General features: G+C 49.0%; 1 protein-coding gene across 1 annotated transcript; it reads left to right on the forward strand.

Annotated features, from left to right (window-relative positions):
• Positions 1 to 306: 306 nt before the first annotated feature.
• Positions 307 to 16,596, forward strand: CAMK1G (calcium/calmodulin dependent protein kinase IG). The gene is made up of 13 exons (XM_064636066.1): positions 307 to 542; positions 5,222 to 5,339; positions 7,876 to 8,004; positions 8,765 to 8,839; positions 9,514 to 9,652; positions 9,787 to 9,910; positions 10,454 to 10,529; positions 11,043 to 11,155; positions 12,425 to 12,503; positions 12,904 to 12,991; positions 13,978 to 14,402; positions 14,872 to 15,000; positions 15,984 to 16,596. Exons 2-12 carry the CDS (start codon positions 5,248 to 5,250, stop codon positions 14,963 to 14,965), a joined length of 1,434 nt encoding a protein of 477 aa, XP_064492136.1. The 5' UTR covers positions 307 to 542; positions 5,222 to 5,247; the 3' UTR covers positions 14,966 to 15,000; positions 15,984 to 16,596.
• The last annotated feature ends 128 nt before the right edge of the window (positions 16,597 to 16,724 follow it).

Here is a 16,724-nt window from a genome sequence, read left to right on the forward strand (position 1 = left end):
GCTGTGATGATTTTTCCCTGTGGGTTTGTGCCATTTAAAAATGGTGAGGAGCATCACTTTGCCAGGGCTGGAGCATCCTGGTGGGAAACCCTGTCCTGGTGGGAGACCCTGTCCTGGTGGGAAACGGTGTCCTGGTCCAGTCCCACCTGCCCCACAGAACTCCCAGTGCCACACAAAGGAAAGTGGGGTGTTTTCTAAATACCGGGAGTCACCTGTTTGATTAAGGCAAATTAAATTCGCATCCCACCCGGGGGATATTTCAGCGCTGCCGAGGAGCTGCTGCTGCTGCTGCTCCACCTCTCCCGGCGGCGGGGGCGATTCCCGGTGGGAAGCTCTGGGGTTCCCAGGTCTCCTCCTCTCACCCCCCTCCCAGCTCGTGCTCGTGGTGATTTCCTCGCCGTCAGGTGCTGCCTGGTTACCATCCCAGCAGCTCCATCATCATCTCCTCCTCCTCCTCCTCCTCCGAGCGGGCTCTAATCCCCGCACACGGAGCCGGGCGGGAGCGGCGGCCAACTGGAGTTGCTTTGTTGGTGCTGACTTGGGTAAGCGAAAAATCTCCTTTCCTTGAGAGCCATTTGCTTTTCCTCTCAGCCTGCTCCGTGCGCTGAAGCGGAGGGGGGGGATTCCTGCTAACCTGCCTTTTTTTTTTTTTTTTTAAAGATGAATTTTATCTCGCAAGGGGAGTTCTCTGTGCAGGCAGAATCCTCCAGCACTCGGGTTGTATTTAGCATTTCATAGAAAGCTGCCTCTGGCATTTTACTTCCCAAGTATTTGATGGAACCTGGAATATTTCTAATTAAAATCGAGCTTTTGCAAGTGTCCATCTTTAACTACTAAGTTAAAGCACTGCTTTCAAATGATGGAGTGGAGGGGGGAACAGAAGATGTTTGAGGTGGGTTTGTTTTTCATGGCGAGCTCCTGTGTCCAATTTCTTGTTCTTTTGTCCCTGAACACAGAGGCTGCCCTGGCACTTCATTCATTCACATGCAGATTGCTTGCTTCGGTGTTTTGTTTTTTTTTTTTTAAATCAAAGCCCTTTGAGTTTATAATCTCCTTTTTTTTTTTCCCTGTAAACTTCTAATTCCAAAGGCAAACCCATGAAAGCTGCATGTCTCTTCCCCCCTCCACATGTAACTTTGTCACGAGACTATTAATCATGCCTTACAATAATTTTGCTAATGCAGTACATCCATTCAGAAGCAGTGGCTGCCTGCAGATGGATTTGCTACTGTGGAAGCAGAACAAATTTCCTCAGGAAATATTTAAGCAAGGTCATAATAACATTCATTACACTCTGATGTGTCGTGCTGGATCAGAGTAGAGCAGCAGCCACGTTTGTTGACTTAGGCTGTAGAGGAGCCCAAAGGTTAGACATTAATGTAAATACTGTTTATTACTTTATGTATATATATAAACTCATCAGATTGAAGCCCATATGCTGCTTAATTTGTTCTGATGGGGAAGAGGGAAGCTGAACAAATGAAAGCAATGTTATCTACTTCATTTTCAGCTCTAAAGGTCTTCACCTGCCTTCGTTAATGAGCTTTGCAATCTTATTATGCAACCTTTAACACTCTGGTGGGATTGCACTGCCCAGGGGTGAAGGGGCAAAAGGGGCAACACAGACACTTGTTTAGAGCAGGTGTTTAAAATAATGTGTGTTTTGGGTGCACTTTGTGTGTGCATCCCACTTTTGGGGCTGGAATGCAGGGGCTGGAATGCCCCCTGAGCTGGGGGTGAGGTGCTCGTGGAGGGGGTGTCAGGATGGAGCTGACAAGTGAAGGAGGGGCAGGATGGAGACATCACCTGGCAGGAAAACCTGCCAGTGCCACCACAAAGTCTGTTTGCCCAACTGTTGTTATGTTTTCTATTCCTGTGGGAAGTAAAGTTTCTTCAAGCAAGTGAGTAAATATGATAAATCCTATTTACCTACGTGCTGTGTCCCAACAGCAAGAAAGGGATTGGAAAGGTGAGGCCCTGGCACAGGTTTCCCAGAGAAGCTGTGGCTGCCCCTGGAAGTGTCCAAGGCCAGGTTGGACAGGGTTTGGAGCAACCTGGGCTGGTGGAAGGTGTCCCTGCCCATGGCAGAGGGTGGAATGAGATGAGCTTTAAGTTTCCTTCCACCCCAAACCATTCTGGGATTCTGTGGTTGTTGGGCCAGAGCTTGAATAAATAACAAAGCCCAGACAACAAATACATCAAACATTGTGTTCTCCCCAACTTCTGTGAAGTGCAACAGGTGACTTAACCAGATTGAGAGACAAAGACAAGCTCTTGGAGCACCAGGGAAGTCACAGGTCTCTTAATCCCATAATCCCAGCTGGATTCAGAGGTTGCTGTGTCCTGCCCCAAATCCCTTTGCAAATACTTTCCCTTGTATCAAAAGAGGAACAAAAAACCTTGAAAAGGATGTGATCCAACACAAGGAGGAAGGTGGGCAAGTGTTCATCACCTGAGCCCATATGGAATTCCAGGATGGTTTGGGTTGCAAGGGACCTTAAACACCCTCCACTTCCACCCCCTTCCCCCTGCCATCTGCAGCTTTACATTTGAGGTAATTCAAACCTTCCATTATTTTGCTCTTAAAAACCAGCCCCACTCACTCCCCTTTCCTGCAGAAAGGGGAGAGGAGGCAGGAAATGACTTGCTGATGATGGCACAGAAAAACTGAGGGAGCAGGAAATCAGCTCCACGTGCTGGGAGTCAGAGCTGCTCAGCCAGCCCAGCAAAGCAAATGCCACACACACAGAGTGACAGCAGGAGGAACTATAGGATGAGCAGATGATTCACAGGAGATTAAAGAAAACATGATACCACCTTCCTTCAGAACCAAAATCCGTTTGAAAACAAGGAACTTGTGGATTTCCCAAGGAATTAAACAGACTGATAAGGGAGCAGCGCTTAAATGAGCAAATATTGGGCAAGTTTGACACTTGGGTGTGAATTTATAGAGGTTCCAGTGTACATGGCACCCCTGTCACCTCCCATGGGGGGAACACAGTCACCTGTGCCCAGCCCAACCTCCCCACGAGGGGCTTCTCTGCCCTGTGCCCCTCCTGGGCTGCCCCACAGAGCTTGTGCCAACCAGGATGTGCTTCCCTGCACAGGAACAGGGCCCAAAATGCCATTTGTCCCCAGGGCCAGGCTGACCTACTTGGTTTTTTTTCTTTTTTTCACTTCATAATCTTTGTTTGGCAGTAGGCTGGGAGAGAAATGGAGGGCTCATCTCAACTGTACCTGTCACTCAGCCCCACGCTGCCATCACGCATTTGGTATTTATTTCAAGTGGATAAAACTCACCTTTCACCACCAGCTGAATGTCTCTGCCAGAAAATCCTCTTTTCGTGACATTCCACATCTGCAGATTAGGGATGGGTGGGTGACTGCAAAGAAAACATCGTTTAGGGGCTCAAAATAATTGGCAGGAAGGTTTCTACTAATTGATCAGCACTGTTGTGAAGGACTTTTGACCTTCACTGATTCCAAACAACAAGATAAGGTTGGTTTTTTTGGGGAGTTGTATTTTTAGGAGTTACACATGCATCAGAAACCAGAAGGTAAATAAAGGCCAAGTGCATGTGGCCTTTGGTGATTTTATGGACTGAAGCCTTCAACTGTTTACAATGGAGTCAATTTTGTTTTCAGTAATGTTAAATTAACCTTTAAAAATTGTGTCAAGGAGCTGAAAACCCCAAAAAGGTGCTAATTAAGGAGATAAAGTAGGTTCAGGAGGAATTCAATACCTAAACTGCCTGTCATGACAAAAGATCCTTCGGCTGTTTCTCTGCTTTAATATTTCTGCCTTTCCCAAACGTTTATTTATCCGTGAAAGCTTCTGCTTTGTCTTCTGAAGGCTCAGCTGTGTCCCACAGCTTTTGGGCAGCCCTTCCTGCTCTGGGAATTGGGATGCTCCATGTCCCAGGGGATGCTCCATGTCCCAGGGGATGCTCCATGTCCCAGGGGATGCTCCCCATGCCCAGGGTGCTGCTGGCAGCCCCCCAAACCCCTGCTGCCTGGAGATATTTTCAGTGCATTTCTTTAACATCCTGAAAGGGAGGACAGGCCACTTTAACATGTATTTTTTTCTAGTCTCAGGGGCTTCTTTCTCACCTTCTAGTCATTAGCCCTGATCTCATTAGGGGTGCTTAGAGGTTTGTGTAACCTTTCACACCTCCCAGCCCTCCTTCAAGCTCTAACTCTCCCGGTGCTCCCTATGCCCACAGCTCCCCTGGGTTCCAGCAGAGCTGCCTGGCCTGGCTCTGAAGAGATTAGAGCTGGGGGGGGGGACTGGGACATCCCCAAGGTCACACTGCCACGAGCAGCAGCGAGGGTTTCAGGGGTGGGGATCACCCAGAGCCTGCACTCACACAGGTTTGCTGCATTACACCCTCCAACGCTGGTGACACACACTCAAACACCTCTTGCAGAGCTGGGGTGGCTCCAGGAAGCTGCATTTTTGGTGGGCTGCTCCCATCACTGCTCTCAGGGCACTCAGAGCTGGGCTCTCCTTCGTGGCATCACAGAGGAGAGGGGAAGGTTGTGACTCAGAGCAAAGGCAATCTGTCAGTGAACAAAAAATCAGAGATGTCAGCAGCACAAACTGTGTGAGACACATCAACAAAAGGTTTTCTATCAAATCCCCTCCCTGCTGTCGTGATCTCTTCAAACTATTCATTATTTGAGCAATAAAACCGTTCCACCATCACCCACCCCCATCCCTGGTTGTACATAACTCATAATCCATCAGGTTGGGGATGTTTCAGTTAAAATTAGCCACTGTTCAGCAGGGCTTTTTTAGCCACTAAATGTGAAGCACAATGTAAACATTTGTATTTGCCAACATGCTCTAAATGAGTACAGTGACAAGAGAGAGTTACCATATGGTCACCAGCTCCTCCCCAGCTGATCCACTCTTCCATCCCTTGCAGTGGGACATAACATCAGGGACATGGGCAGCACAAACACTTCATGGAATCACAGGATGTTTGGGCTTGGAAGGGACACTAAAGATCATTTTGTTCCATCCCTTCTACTAGACCAGGTTGCTCCAATCTGGCCTTGGACACTTCCAGGGGTGGGGCAAGCTGTGAGCAGCAAGAGCAGCACAACATTTCACGGGCTTGAAAAGCCAGACTCCTCTGGCCCAGCATCCTGGATCCAGCCTGTTCTTCATGTGAGCACAAGCCATGGCAGTCACCTCTCCTCCTCCTCTTCCTCACAGCGTTCCCTGCTTCCACTCTGGAGGAGATGGGTCGCAAGGAAGAGGAAGACAGCAGCTCCTGGAAGAAGCAGACGAGCAACATCCGAAAGACCTTCATTTTCATGGAGGCCCTGGGATCGTGAGTACAGCTGCTCCCAGGGCAGGGAATCCTCCAGATCCCACCTTCCCAGCCCAGGGCAGTGACTCCCTTGCTGGCACTGGCTCCCTCTGAGACAGTCCCTGGTCTCAGGTGAGGGTGGGTGCCCATCCTGCTGCAGGGGTGCTGCTGGTGCCCTGATTCATGGCTTGTGTGTGCCTTGAAGCACCAAAACAGCTCCTTCCCCCCCAGCCCCAGGCACAGCTCCAATTCCTCTCTGCCCTTCCCTCCATCCCCTCTAAGATTGCAGGAAACCTCAGCTGAATAAGTTCCAGGTCCGTTCCTGCTGAGGAATATCACAACAAGTCGTATATTTAGCTCAGAAACCCTGACTCAGTCGGGGGATGAAACAAAAACAAGGATGTTGGAGTCGTACAATCCTTCCCTGTGAGTTCACAGCTTCATTTGCCTATTCATGGGGGATGAGACAAGAAAACATTTCCAAGGTGGTGGAGGAGGAATTGAATTACCTCCACCGGCGGGTTCTGTCATGGAAAAATGTTCTGTGACTCCAGAGCCCACAACAAAGCTCCCAAAAAACAGCCACACCAGAGCTGGGTGACGTTTTGATTGTGTCCCTCAGCAGCCCCAGAAATTAGTGAAAATATCCAGCAGCTTTCACTAAAGGAATGAGGTTAGGAAGAGCTTTGTTCTCTCCTAGCCAACTTGTTGATTCATCATTTTTTAATAAGGGGCATAATTATTATAAACTGTTTGGGACAGATACATAGAACAGATGCCCCAGCAGCTGATTTGTAGGTTGTTCATTTCCTACTATTACATTAATAGGAAAATTTAGCATTAGAAATTGAGATTTTTTTTTTTCCACGTGCACTACTTCAGCTCACTGAAGAATTGAAATGAAGATCTGGGACCTAAAACTGCCTCAAAACTCGTTATCACCTTCCAGCAGCACGCCCAGCTGCGTTAGGGACCCTGCAAGGATGTGCCTGCCTATCCCCCAGGAGCTCTCAGGGATGTGAAAGGCATATCCATGAAACAGCCTGCACAGTTTATGTGGCTAAAGGGGCAAAAATGTGTAAAATGAGAGGAAAGTCCCAACACCACCTGCTTTTTGGGCCAGAAGAGAGAAGACAGTTACATATAATTTACTAAGCAAGATTAAGAGTTTATTTGTTGGGATGGCTTCCCAAAAATCTGTGTGGTTTTTTTTTTTGTTTGGGGGATGGTTTTTGGGTGATTTGGGGTTTTTTTCCCCTTGCTAGGGACCAGTCCTGGCACAGCAAGTCCTCAGGGTCTTGCACAGGCATTCCTTGTGAGTGGATTACAGGGGACACAGGACTTGTGCCCTGGTTTATTGGGTTTGCTACACCAGCATCCCCACCCAGAGGTGCTTCCACATCACTCACCTCCCTCTCCTTGCAGGGCTTTGCAGGCTCAGGGGCAAGTTCCATTTAATGGCCATCAATTAATCTGTTGCTCATTTGAGGAGGATTATTGAGGACTGACCTGGCAAAATGTGCACTGTCACTGCCCCGAGCCACATGCTCAGCTCCCTGAGACAAACCTTTAACAGGATTGGGGGCTTTAGGCATGTTATAAATACCTGCTCAGGGCTGCCCTGGGCTGACCCCTGCCCAGGGGGGTACAGGACACTCACTGTCACTTTGTCACTATGGGTACACGGGTATTTGCAGGCTCTGCAGGCAGGAAAACACAGCAGATGCTGAAATAAAATATGAACTCATCTATAACTGATAAATAACCCTATTATTTTGCATTTTAGACATGCAGAGGGTTGGGTGATAACACCCAAACTGCAACATCACTGGGCTGCTTCCACTCAGCTTTCTCAGTCCTCAGGGCAGTGCTGAGCAGGGAAAGGGCAGGAACACCTAAAGACTGGGGGGGTTTTGAAGGAACATGATTTTAGAGTGGAATTTGGCCCCATTAGAGCAGAGGCTGTTGAGATCTTCCCACAGGGGTTTAACCCCAGTGAGCACCCAAGCTCCAGATTGCTCCATCTGAGGAAGGTTATGGATACAGCCCCTCCCTGAGCTTGTGCTTAGCCCAGGAAAATCCCCCCAGTCCCGAGGGATTCCAGGGCAAAGGTTCCTTGAAAGGCAGAGAGCTGTGAGCCCAGGGATGTGCTGAAAACCCTGTTTGCCCTCTGCCTCCCTGGAGCCCAAGTTCACCCACAGCCAGGCCCCTGCAGGACTAAAACACTTCAGTGTCTTCCCAGGCAGCCCTGAAGAAGCTGCTTTAATTTAATCCTTTTTTTGCCCACTGCCTCAAAACAGCTTCATGGCCAACTATGCAAAAACAACCTTTTCTCTACAGAGAAAACTTGGGGGGTTATCTCCATATTGCATAATCCTACCTTGGATATCCTGAGTTTGGGGCTGCTGGAGACACAGTTGTAGCTTTATAATCAGCATCCACTTGGAGTTAAGTTACTCCCATGTTGGTTTTTCTTGCTATTCCTTCTCTCTGTAAGTGCCCTCCCAGTTCCCAGCAGCAGCTTCTACTGAAACACAACTTCTCCTCCTCTCTGCAGAGGTGCCTTCTCAGAAGTTTTCCTGGTGAAGCAGAAAAGCACTGGCAAGCTCTTTGCTCTGAAATGCATCAAGAAGTCTCCCCTCACCAGGGACAGCAGCTTGGAGAACGAAATAGCAGTGCTGAAAAAGTGAGTGGTGCTGTGGGGTAAAGTAGAACAAATGTCCTTTCCCAAGATCACAGAATATTTAGGGTTGGAAGGGACCTCCGGAGATCATCTTGTCCAACCCCTAAAAAAAGAAATGTGGCTCTACAGGAAGAATAATATGAGGAAATTAGTATTTATTTTTAAAGAATATATAAGTATCACTGTGAATTAGGAAATTAGTAAAGTTTCTTCTCTCATTCCTCGGCTGGGTTTGTAACCTCAACACAGCCACACTGCCCCAGAGCTGGGGAAGGAAATCATGGAATGGTTTGGGATGGGAAGAGACCTTAAAGCTCAGAATCTCTGTCTCCTGGTAAGCTAAAAGTAACACTTGAAGAGCTTCCCATGGGCAGGGACAACTTCCATTAGAGCAGGTTGCTCCAAGCTCTGTCCAGCCTGGCTTTGGACACTTCCAGGGATGGGGCATAATAGAAATAAATGAAGCAGAGCAGCAGACAGGAATAAGGGAACCAGAGCAGATGTTTTTGCAGTCCAAGGAAATCTCCTGATGTTTGTGTTTAAAAACAAAGGGTCTGGTCCCCAGCTGTTGGTGCCTGGTACTCATAAAAGAATTGGTAGGGGCATCAATGGTCCTCTGCCACTCAGGGGAAGGGAGATCAGCCACAAAACACCCCAGTGGACTTTCACTGGTGATTAAAGCAGGATGACTGTTGGGTTTTCCACTTCAAAAGCCACTTCTGTCCTCGCCAGGTTCATTTCTGACCCACCTTTATCTTTGCAGGATAAAGCACGAAAACATCGTGACTTTAGAAGATATTTATGAGAGCACAACCCACTTCTACCTGGTCATGCAGCTGTAAGTATGAGCAGAGCCACTTCTTTGTGGGCCACAGAGGAATCACAAAGACTGGCAGGACCAGGGTGATGCCTCATATTTCCCACTGGAGCCCCTCACAGGGACCATTCAAACCCCCCTCACTGTGAGGGCTGCGCGGTTGGAACCAACCTGGACACTTCTCCTGCTGCCTTGGCCCACCCCTTGTTTTAGCAGCAAGTTTTCTAAACCATGATTTGGAGCTATTTATGCAAATTAATTCATCACAGTTTAGCAGGGCAGAGACAGAAGTATTTCTAATTAAAGCTGTGCAGGGTTTCTAGAAATGAATATGGGCACCGTGTCAGCGGCAGAGAAAGTGCTGTGAGCACCCAAATCTGAGCAAATTTAGCTAAAGGAAGCAAAAAACTATATCCATTCTGTGGTGGAGCCTGCAGTAGGGCTGGATAGCTGTGGCTCAGTCCTACCAGGACTTGCCTCATAACTTTACCCAAATTCCCCTGGTTTACCAGAAGTCCTTACAGGAGCATCCATCAGCTCAGCCTCACAAAAACTGCTGCCCAAGGAATGGTTCTGCTGTAGGTGGAGCTGTGAAAGGACCAGAAAGTCAGCTTGCCTAACACAAAAGCATGATTCATTTTGCTTAATTTTTTTTTTTCCCAGTGGTTTTCTTCCTGAATTGCCTTTTCCCACAGGGTGTCTGGGGGAGAGCTCTTCGATCGGATTTTGGAGCGAGGTGTTTACACGGAGAAAGATGCAAGTCTGGTGATCCACCAGGTGCTGACAGCAGTGAAATACCTGCATGAGAATGGGATAGTTCACCGGGACCTGAAGGTGAGACCTGGCCCTCAGCAGCACCTCAGGGAGCTGCCCTGGCTGCCAACTTCACCTGCTCTGCCCCAGGGCTTCCTGCTCTCCCTTTGCCATTTTTCTGCCACAGATTTCAACCTCTGACCGCTCTTTCACAGCCTGAAAACCTTCTTTACCTGACTCCTGAAGAGAACTCCAAAATCATGATCACGGATTTCGGCTTGTCTAAAATGGAGCAGAACGGCATCATGTCCACGGCCTGTGGCACTCCAGGATATGTGGGTAAGCCAAGGATCAGGGATGGGCTTGTGCTGGTGGATTGCCTGGAAAAAAGGCCGTGCATTGCCTAGAAAAAAAGGGGAAAAAAATAAATACATAATTATGTTAATAACAACACGCTGCTCGCAAATGCACTGCATGGACCACGTACAGGCTGGATTAAAAGCGAGTGTGGAGACTGAAAAATCTCAGCATGCTTAAAAATGCAAAGAAAAGGATAATTTTAGGAGCTCTGTATTTATTGAATTGTCATAAAAACAATTGAAATGCAATGGGGTTGTGTTAAATGCCCACCAGACTGCACTGCCTGGACCCACAGCTCCCTGGTCAAACCTCAGGGTACAGGCAGAGGTCCTGGTTCTTTCTATCTAATGGCATAAAATAGATACAGATAGCACAGACCAATTTAGCTGGTAAATGCTGCTGTTAGCAGCTGATCTCTGCACTGGCACCTCAGAGGCCAAGTGTACCAGGAGCTCCTGCTTTTCCCAGTATTGGAGAGCTCATTATTGCTCAGAATTCCCACGTGGTTTTGCTGTTCCGCAGCCCCCGAGGTCCTCGCCCAGAAGCCCTACAGCAAAGCCGTGGACTGCTGGTCCATTGGAGTCATCACTTACATCCTGTGAGTAGCAGCAAGCAGCATCCCACTTGTTTTTCCATGAGTTTTTCCCAGCTCCTCGCTGCTCACCCGCCCCGGTGGAGCAGCAGCGGGAGCGGGGGCGAGGCCGGACCTGCCGCTCCCGTGGGGAGCACAGGTTCAGCAGGCACAGAAATGAAAGGCATGTGGGTAATCAAGTACGGGAGAGGAGATGAAAAGAATCACATTTTCCCCATTATGTGCCTCATCCTATGCTTTGTTTTTTTACCCGTTGCCTACAAATACCATTCAATCTTCCCTGGTACTTTTTGTTTCCTCCCACACCACTCAGCTCTGTACCAGCTGTGGCTTTGTCCTCTCGCTGCTTCAGTGAAGTTTTTAACTCTTTCCTGCAGCTTTGCTGATCCACTCAGCAGTGAGGGACAGGTGGATGGGCAGAGAAACCTCCTCTGTCACTCCTCATTCTTGTTGCTGGAGGAGCCTGTGTTGATGGGGGTGGTGGCACTAAAGGACCTCTGGCTTTCTGCTCTGTTCCAGGCTCTGTGGGTATCCCCCTTTCTATGAAGAGACTGAATCCAAACTGTTTGAAAAGATTAAGGAAGGCTACTACGAGTTTGAGTCTCCGTTTTGGGACGATATCTCCGAGTCAGGTAAAGCTCTGGTGCTGGGGAACTCCTTGTTCCCCCCCAGCAACTTCAATCCCAAACCCTGTAACCGTGAGCCTGCACCCCCAAAACACCCAGTGCTTGACTTGGGAAGGATGGGGAAGGATGAAGCCATGAACTGAGTCACCCTGATTTTCACAAGTGGATTAGTGAGCTCCAAGTGAGCTTAGATTTCCCTTGGAAGTGTTCAAGGCCAGGAGAAATCCTTCCCTGTGAGGGTGGACAGGCCCTGGCACGGGTTGCCCAGAGAAGCTGTGGCTGCCCCATCCCTGGGAGTGCCCAAGGCCAGGTTGGACAGGGCTTGGAGCAACCTGGGCTAGAGGAAGGTGTCCCTGCTTGTGGCAGGGGAATGGAATTATGTTTTCTTTAAGGTCCTTTCCAACCCAAACCATTCTATGATTCTGTAAGAAGGGGAATTCAAGGGGGTTTTCCCCTTTATTTTCTATATTTTTTTTTCCTTTTTTTTCCCCTTGTTTTCCTTCCCATCAACTGTCAGCCACCACCAGGTCCTTCCACCAGACCAACCTGCTCATGGAACTCACCTTGACACAGCTCACAACATCCAGCATCTTCACAGCATATTTTAAACATCAATCTTTTACACATACAAACAAAACTAGCAGGGGGTTTGTTAGGATTTAATAACAAACACTGCAATCCTTCCTGCTAAAAAAAAAATAAAAAGACAGGAAAAAGAAATGGGACTGTTGTAAGTGCTTTTTAGGGCAACTCCTAAATCCACTCAGTTTACTCTTTAATGGCTTTTAGAGTTATTTTTTCTGGCTGAATAGTTCAACTCAGTTCACATAATCTGAGTGTTTGGTACATCTCCAGTTAATATTTTTTCATCTGGAGCCCTTCACTACAAACATGTCCCTTTAATGGAGTTATCAGAGAATTGTTAAAGTTGGAAAAGACCTCCAAGATCATCAAGTCCAACCTTCGACCGAATCCCTCCATGCCCACTAAACCACATTGCAAAGGGCCACATCTACTCATTTTCTGAACACTTCCAGGGATGGGGACTCCACCACTTCCCTGCACAGCCTCTTCCAATGCTTGTCCACTCTTTCAGTGAAGGATTTTTTTCCTTCTATCCAACCTGAACCTCCCCTGGTGCAAGGAACACCTTCTCCTCAGGGCTGACCTCTGTGACGTTCATCCACCGTATTTCCCATGCCCCATCAGGATTGTGCCTTGGAAGAAGGAGAAAATAACCTTTTCCCTCTGCTTTTCCCCCCCCCCCCCGAACAGCCAAGGATTTCATCAGACATTTGCTGGAGAAGAACCCAGCTGTGAGGTTTACCTGTGAAGAAGCCCTGAGGCACCCGTGGTGAGTGGACAATTCCCCAGCCCCGTGTCCCTCTCCACGTGCTCCATGGAAGCTGAGGACAGGGGGGGTCTCCCCACCCCATTATTAACGTCACCATCTGCCTCCACGTGGCCCTGGGTGTTCCTTTTTGTGTGTGTGTGTGCAAAGAAAGGGAATTATGAATAATTAAAGATGCCATTTGTGCATAACTGCCTCCGTAAACAGCGGCAAAGCCGAAATCCCACCCTGAGCTCCCCCAGGCTTTGAAGTGTGTGTCTGCACTGCATTCCTGTTGCTGCTTTTCCTTTGGGTTTAATTACTGCTGATTGAACGTAGAAAGCAGTGAGTTGCTTCCAGAGTGTGGAATGCCTTACAAATGCCATCTGCCTACGAGCCCGTTTTCTTCTCTTCCCATCTGCAGGATTAATGGAAATACAGCCCTTCACCGTGACATCTACCCATCTGTCAGTGCTCAGATTCAGAAAAACTTTGCAAAGAGCAAATGGAGGGTAAGTCATTGCTGCTGGGAGCCCAGAGCCATTTCCCTAACAAACCCCAGTTGCCGTCCTGCAGCAATAAGCGAGGCTTCAGCTGCGTGGGTAAGCACCAAAAAACTGGGATCCTCCACACCTGTATCCTCCAAATTTTAAACTGAGTGCAGTTATTGTTTATTTGGTGTTTGGAGCAGTATTTCCTGCTGCAAAAAGTACTGGTAAATTCACCACAAACATCATGCTGTAGTGGCCTCACCACGAGAGCAAAGGGGAGGGGGAAAGGGTCATAAAATCACAGAATGGTTTGGGTTGGAAGGGAACTTAGAGCTCATCCAACCCCACCCCCTGCCATGGGCAGGGACACCTTCCACTAGCCCAGGTTGCTCCAAGCCCTGTCCAACCTGACCTTGGACACTTCCAGGGATGGGGCAGCCACAGCTTCTCTGGGCAACCTATGCCAGGGCTTCCCCACCCTCCCAGGGAAGGATTTCTTCCCAATATCTAACCTAAATTTTCCCTCTTTCAGTTTGAACCCATTACTCCTTGTCCCCTCACTTATTGCCTTTACACTGAGGGAGTGAAATTGGTGCTCCATCAGCAGATTTTTTTGGGAGCTTAATTCAGCTTTCCCTCCTTTCAGCCTTGAAGATAAATTGGTACCTCAGTTTACATCAAGAGTTTTAGCCAGTTTAGCTGGAGAGAGGGATGCCATGGGCACCATGTGCACGACAGCGTTTTAAACAGCTACATTCACAGCTCAGCTCTAGTCTCCATCTCACACTGCTGGGTAATTTACAGCTGTTCCCACACCCTCCTCGTGTGGAAGCAGTTGTAAACTCCAAAAGCATCAGCAGTTTGTGGAAAATGTGATGTTTATGCACATCCCACTTCCCACATGGCGCTGACCCACCCAGTGCCAAGCAGTCGTCACCTTGGGGGGGGACAGCCTGTCTGTCCCACCCAGCCTGGCACCACCAGGGTGGTTTTGTCTCCTTCCCCAGCAAGCCTTCAACGCCGCAGCCGTCGTTCACCACATGAAGAAGCTCCACATGAGCGGCCACGCGGCGGCCGAGAGCCCCGCGCCCGCCACGCCCGGCCCGGGGGCCTCCGCGCCCAGCACGCCCTTGGTGGCCACCCCACCAGCAGCTCCGAGCGAAGACAAGGACACACCACTCCCTGAGGTCCCCACGCAGGGCTGTGCAAACCCTCAGCTGGAGCAGGACACGGGAATGGGAGAGGAGGAGCTGGGAAGCCACCCGGAGAACGGAGCGGTGCCCGCGGGCAGCAGCCTGGTCCTGCCGGACAACAACCACAGCCCTCCAGGCAGAACCTCCTGTGGCTGCAGCCCAGCCTGTGTGGGGCACGAGAAGACAAAGACATCCTTCTGCTCTGAGCCAGTGCTGCTGAAAAAGCCTTCCAAGTCCCAGTAGGTATCCAAGATGTTAGACAGAACTTCTAGCACGTTATATGGGAATAACCACCTCTTGGAAGGGGTCGCCTGGCACATGGGTTGCCAGGTGGAGGTAGAAAGGGAGGAATAAGCAAATGCTTTGGCGGGCTGGAAGCTGTGCCCAGCCAAGTGCCTGCTGTGTGTGTGTGAGCACGGGGTGAGGCAGGTGCCAGGGCTGTGGGCACAGCTCCCTCCGAGCCAAGGCTCTGCTGCCTCCCACCACGGGCTGGAGCACGTTTATTCTCCAGTAACTGAACTGCCCAGTGATCAAAGCTGCTGGTGCAGAGTGACCAGAGCCTGCCTCTGCTGCACTGACTCCACTCTGCTCCTGGCACTGATGTTCTGTGTATTAACAACACAATTTCGATTCCCCCCCAGAATGATTGTAAATGTTGCTTTTCCTCTCTTTTCTTCTTTCTGTTCCAACTGTTCCGTTCCCAACCAGTCATTTCAAAACAGAAGTTCTTGTTCCGATGAAGACCAGTAAACACTCCTCTCACTGTGGCACTGGGCAAACTGGAGTTTGTTTGATCATGTGATGGAGGCAGGTGCTGGGCTCTCCACATCACCAGTGGTAAGTGCTCTGCAATCCAATCACCAGCTGCTTTTAATTAATCCCATTAGGGCATGAAAAAGGGAAAGGCACAACTAGCAAAGTGACTGTGCATGAAAGAAATGAACTCACCCTTTTTTTGCAACGGAAAAAGCCTTTAAACTAAAGCACCTTTCAGGGAATGAATCATCTCTCAGCTTCCATTAAGGCCAGTCCAGTGACTCTGAATCCAACTTCTGCATTACAATAGGGTTGCCCAGGAACATGGGAGAGGAAGCCAAACATGAGCTTGTCATATCAAGCTCTACAATTATTCCAAGCTACTCACTGGGAGACACACTGATCCAAAAAGCTCTGGCAGCTAGGATTGGGGTTTTTCAGCTGTGACCATGAGCAAAGGGCTGACAAGAGGCTGCTGGTCCAGGGCTGGGCACAGGCAGGATGTCTCTGTGGCCTAAAGGGCCATTCCCTTTCCCAGATTTGGTCCAGGCAGGTCTGAGTGTCTTTGTCAGCAGAGAGCAGAGCAAGGAAATGCTCAATTTGTAGGTGAGCAGCGTAAAATAATGAAAGTTTCATCCTGTTTGACCAATTTGGATAAATTCTGTTATCACATTGTATGTGAGCAGTAAGAAGCACTGCTATTAGATCCTGCACTAAAGAATGCTCCCCAAAGGTGAGCACCTGCTGGCAGAGCTCTCCTCAAAAGCTGCATCAAGTGAGCTCCCCCCTCTCATCTCCTGTGCCAGTCTCTGCTGATGAGACTTTGTGAACAGGACTGCAAGGCACAAAGGATGAACAGCACAGTCAAATGCGTGTCAGATCCACTGTAGGCTCCAAGGTTCATTCCAATGATCAGTCATGTAATAACCCTTTATAACTAAGCACACAAAGGGATCTAAGCTGCTCCTAACCCCTGTGCTACTGCTCATTAACAGCACATTCTGCAGGCAGCAGTCTAGTGAAACAAGGTTCAATCCTCAACTGAGATTCTCTCTCTCTTGCAGAAACAGAAGGGCTGTTTTACTCTTTTCTGCACTTCAAAGCCAGACATCACCAGTGCAAGCAAGAAAGGAGGCTGTGTCCCACCAGCAGCTCTCCCAGAGCAGTGACCACCTGGGGACAGCAGCACAAGTCCCAGGAATCCATCATTGCAGTGACCTCGGGGGGTTTCTGGATCATTAGAGCTGGGAGAAGGCAAGGGAAAGGCTGAGGGTCCTGCTGGCATATCCAGTGTATATTATCCATATGGCATCACTCATGCTACAGGCTTTTGTTTTCCTGTTTAGTTGTCCAAGGCATAAGTGCACTGCACACCACCAACCCTCCAAACCAAAGCCATGCAGAGCTTTACCCAGTGGCAGGGCAGTTATTTTTACAATCTTCACCCTCTCCACTCCCTGGGGTTTGGTTAGTCCCAGGCTTTGGCACTCTGGAGTTCAGCATCTCCCAGCTGCCCACTCAGGCTGCTCAGCTCCCACCACAGCCATAAGAGGAGAGAGAACCTGCTAGAAACCTCCATGTGTCTGATGAGAACACAGCAAGGTCTGAATCCCCTGCTTCCAAGCCTGTAATTGCACAATAAATACTTGCTTAATAAAGCTGGGGTTTGTTTTGTAAGCTGCCTCTTGGTTATTCATAGAAACCTGATGTGGAAATGGTCTGTCAAGCCCCTCCTAAAGCATTCCCTGTGCATCCACAGACCTGCTCCTGCTGGTGTTTTCTGGCAAAGTGTCACAACACGGGCA

Source organism: Pseudopipra pipra, chromosome 25 (assembly GCF_036250125.1).
Source record: "Pseudopipra pipra isolate bDixPip1 chromosome 25, bDixPip1.hap1, whole genome shotgun sequence".
NCBI lineage: Eukaryota > Metazoa > Chordata > Aves > Passeriformes > Pipridae > Pseudopipra > Pseudopipra pipra.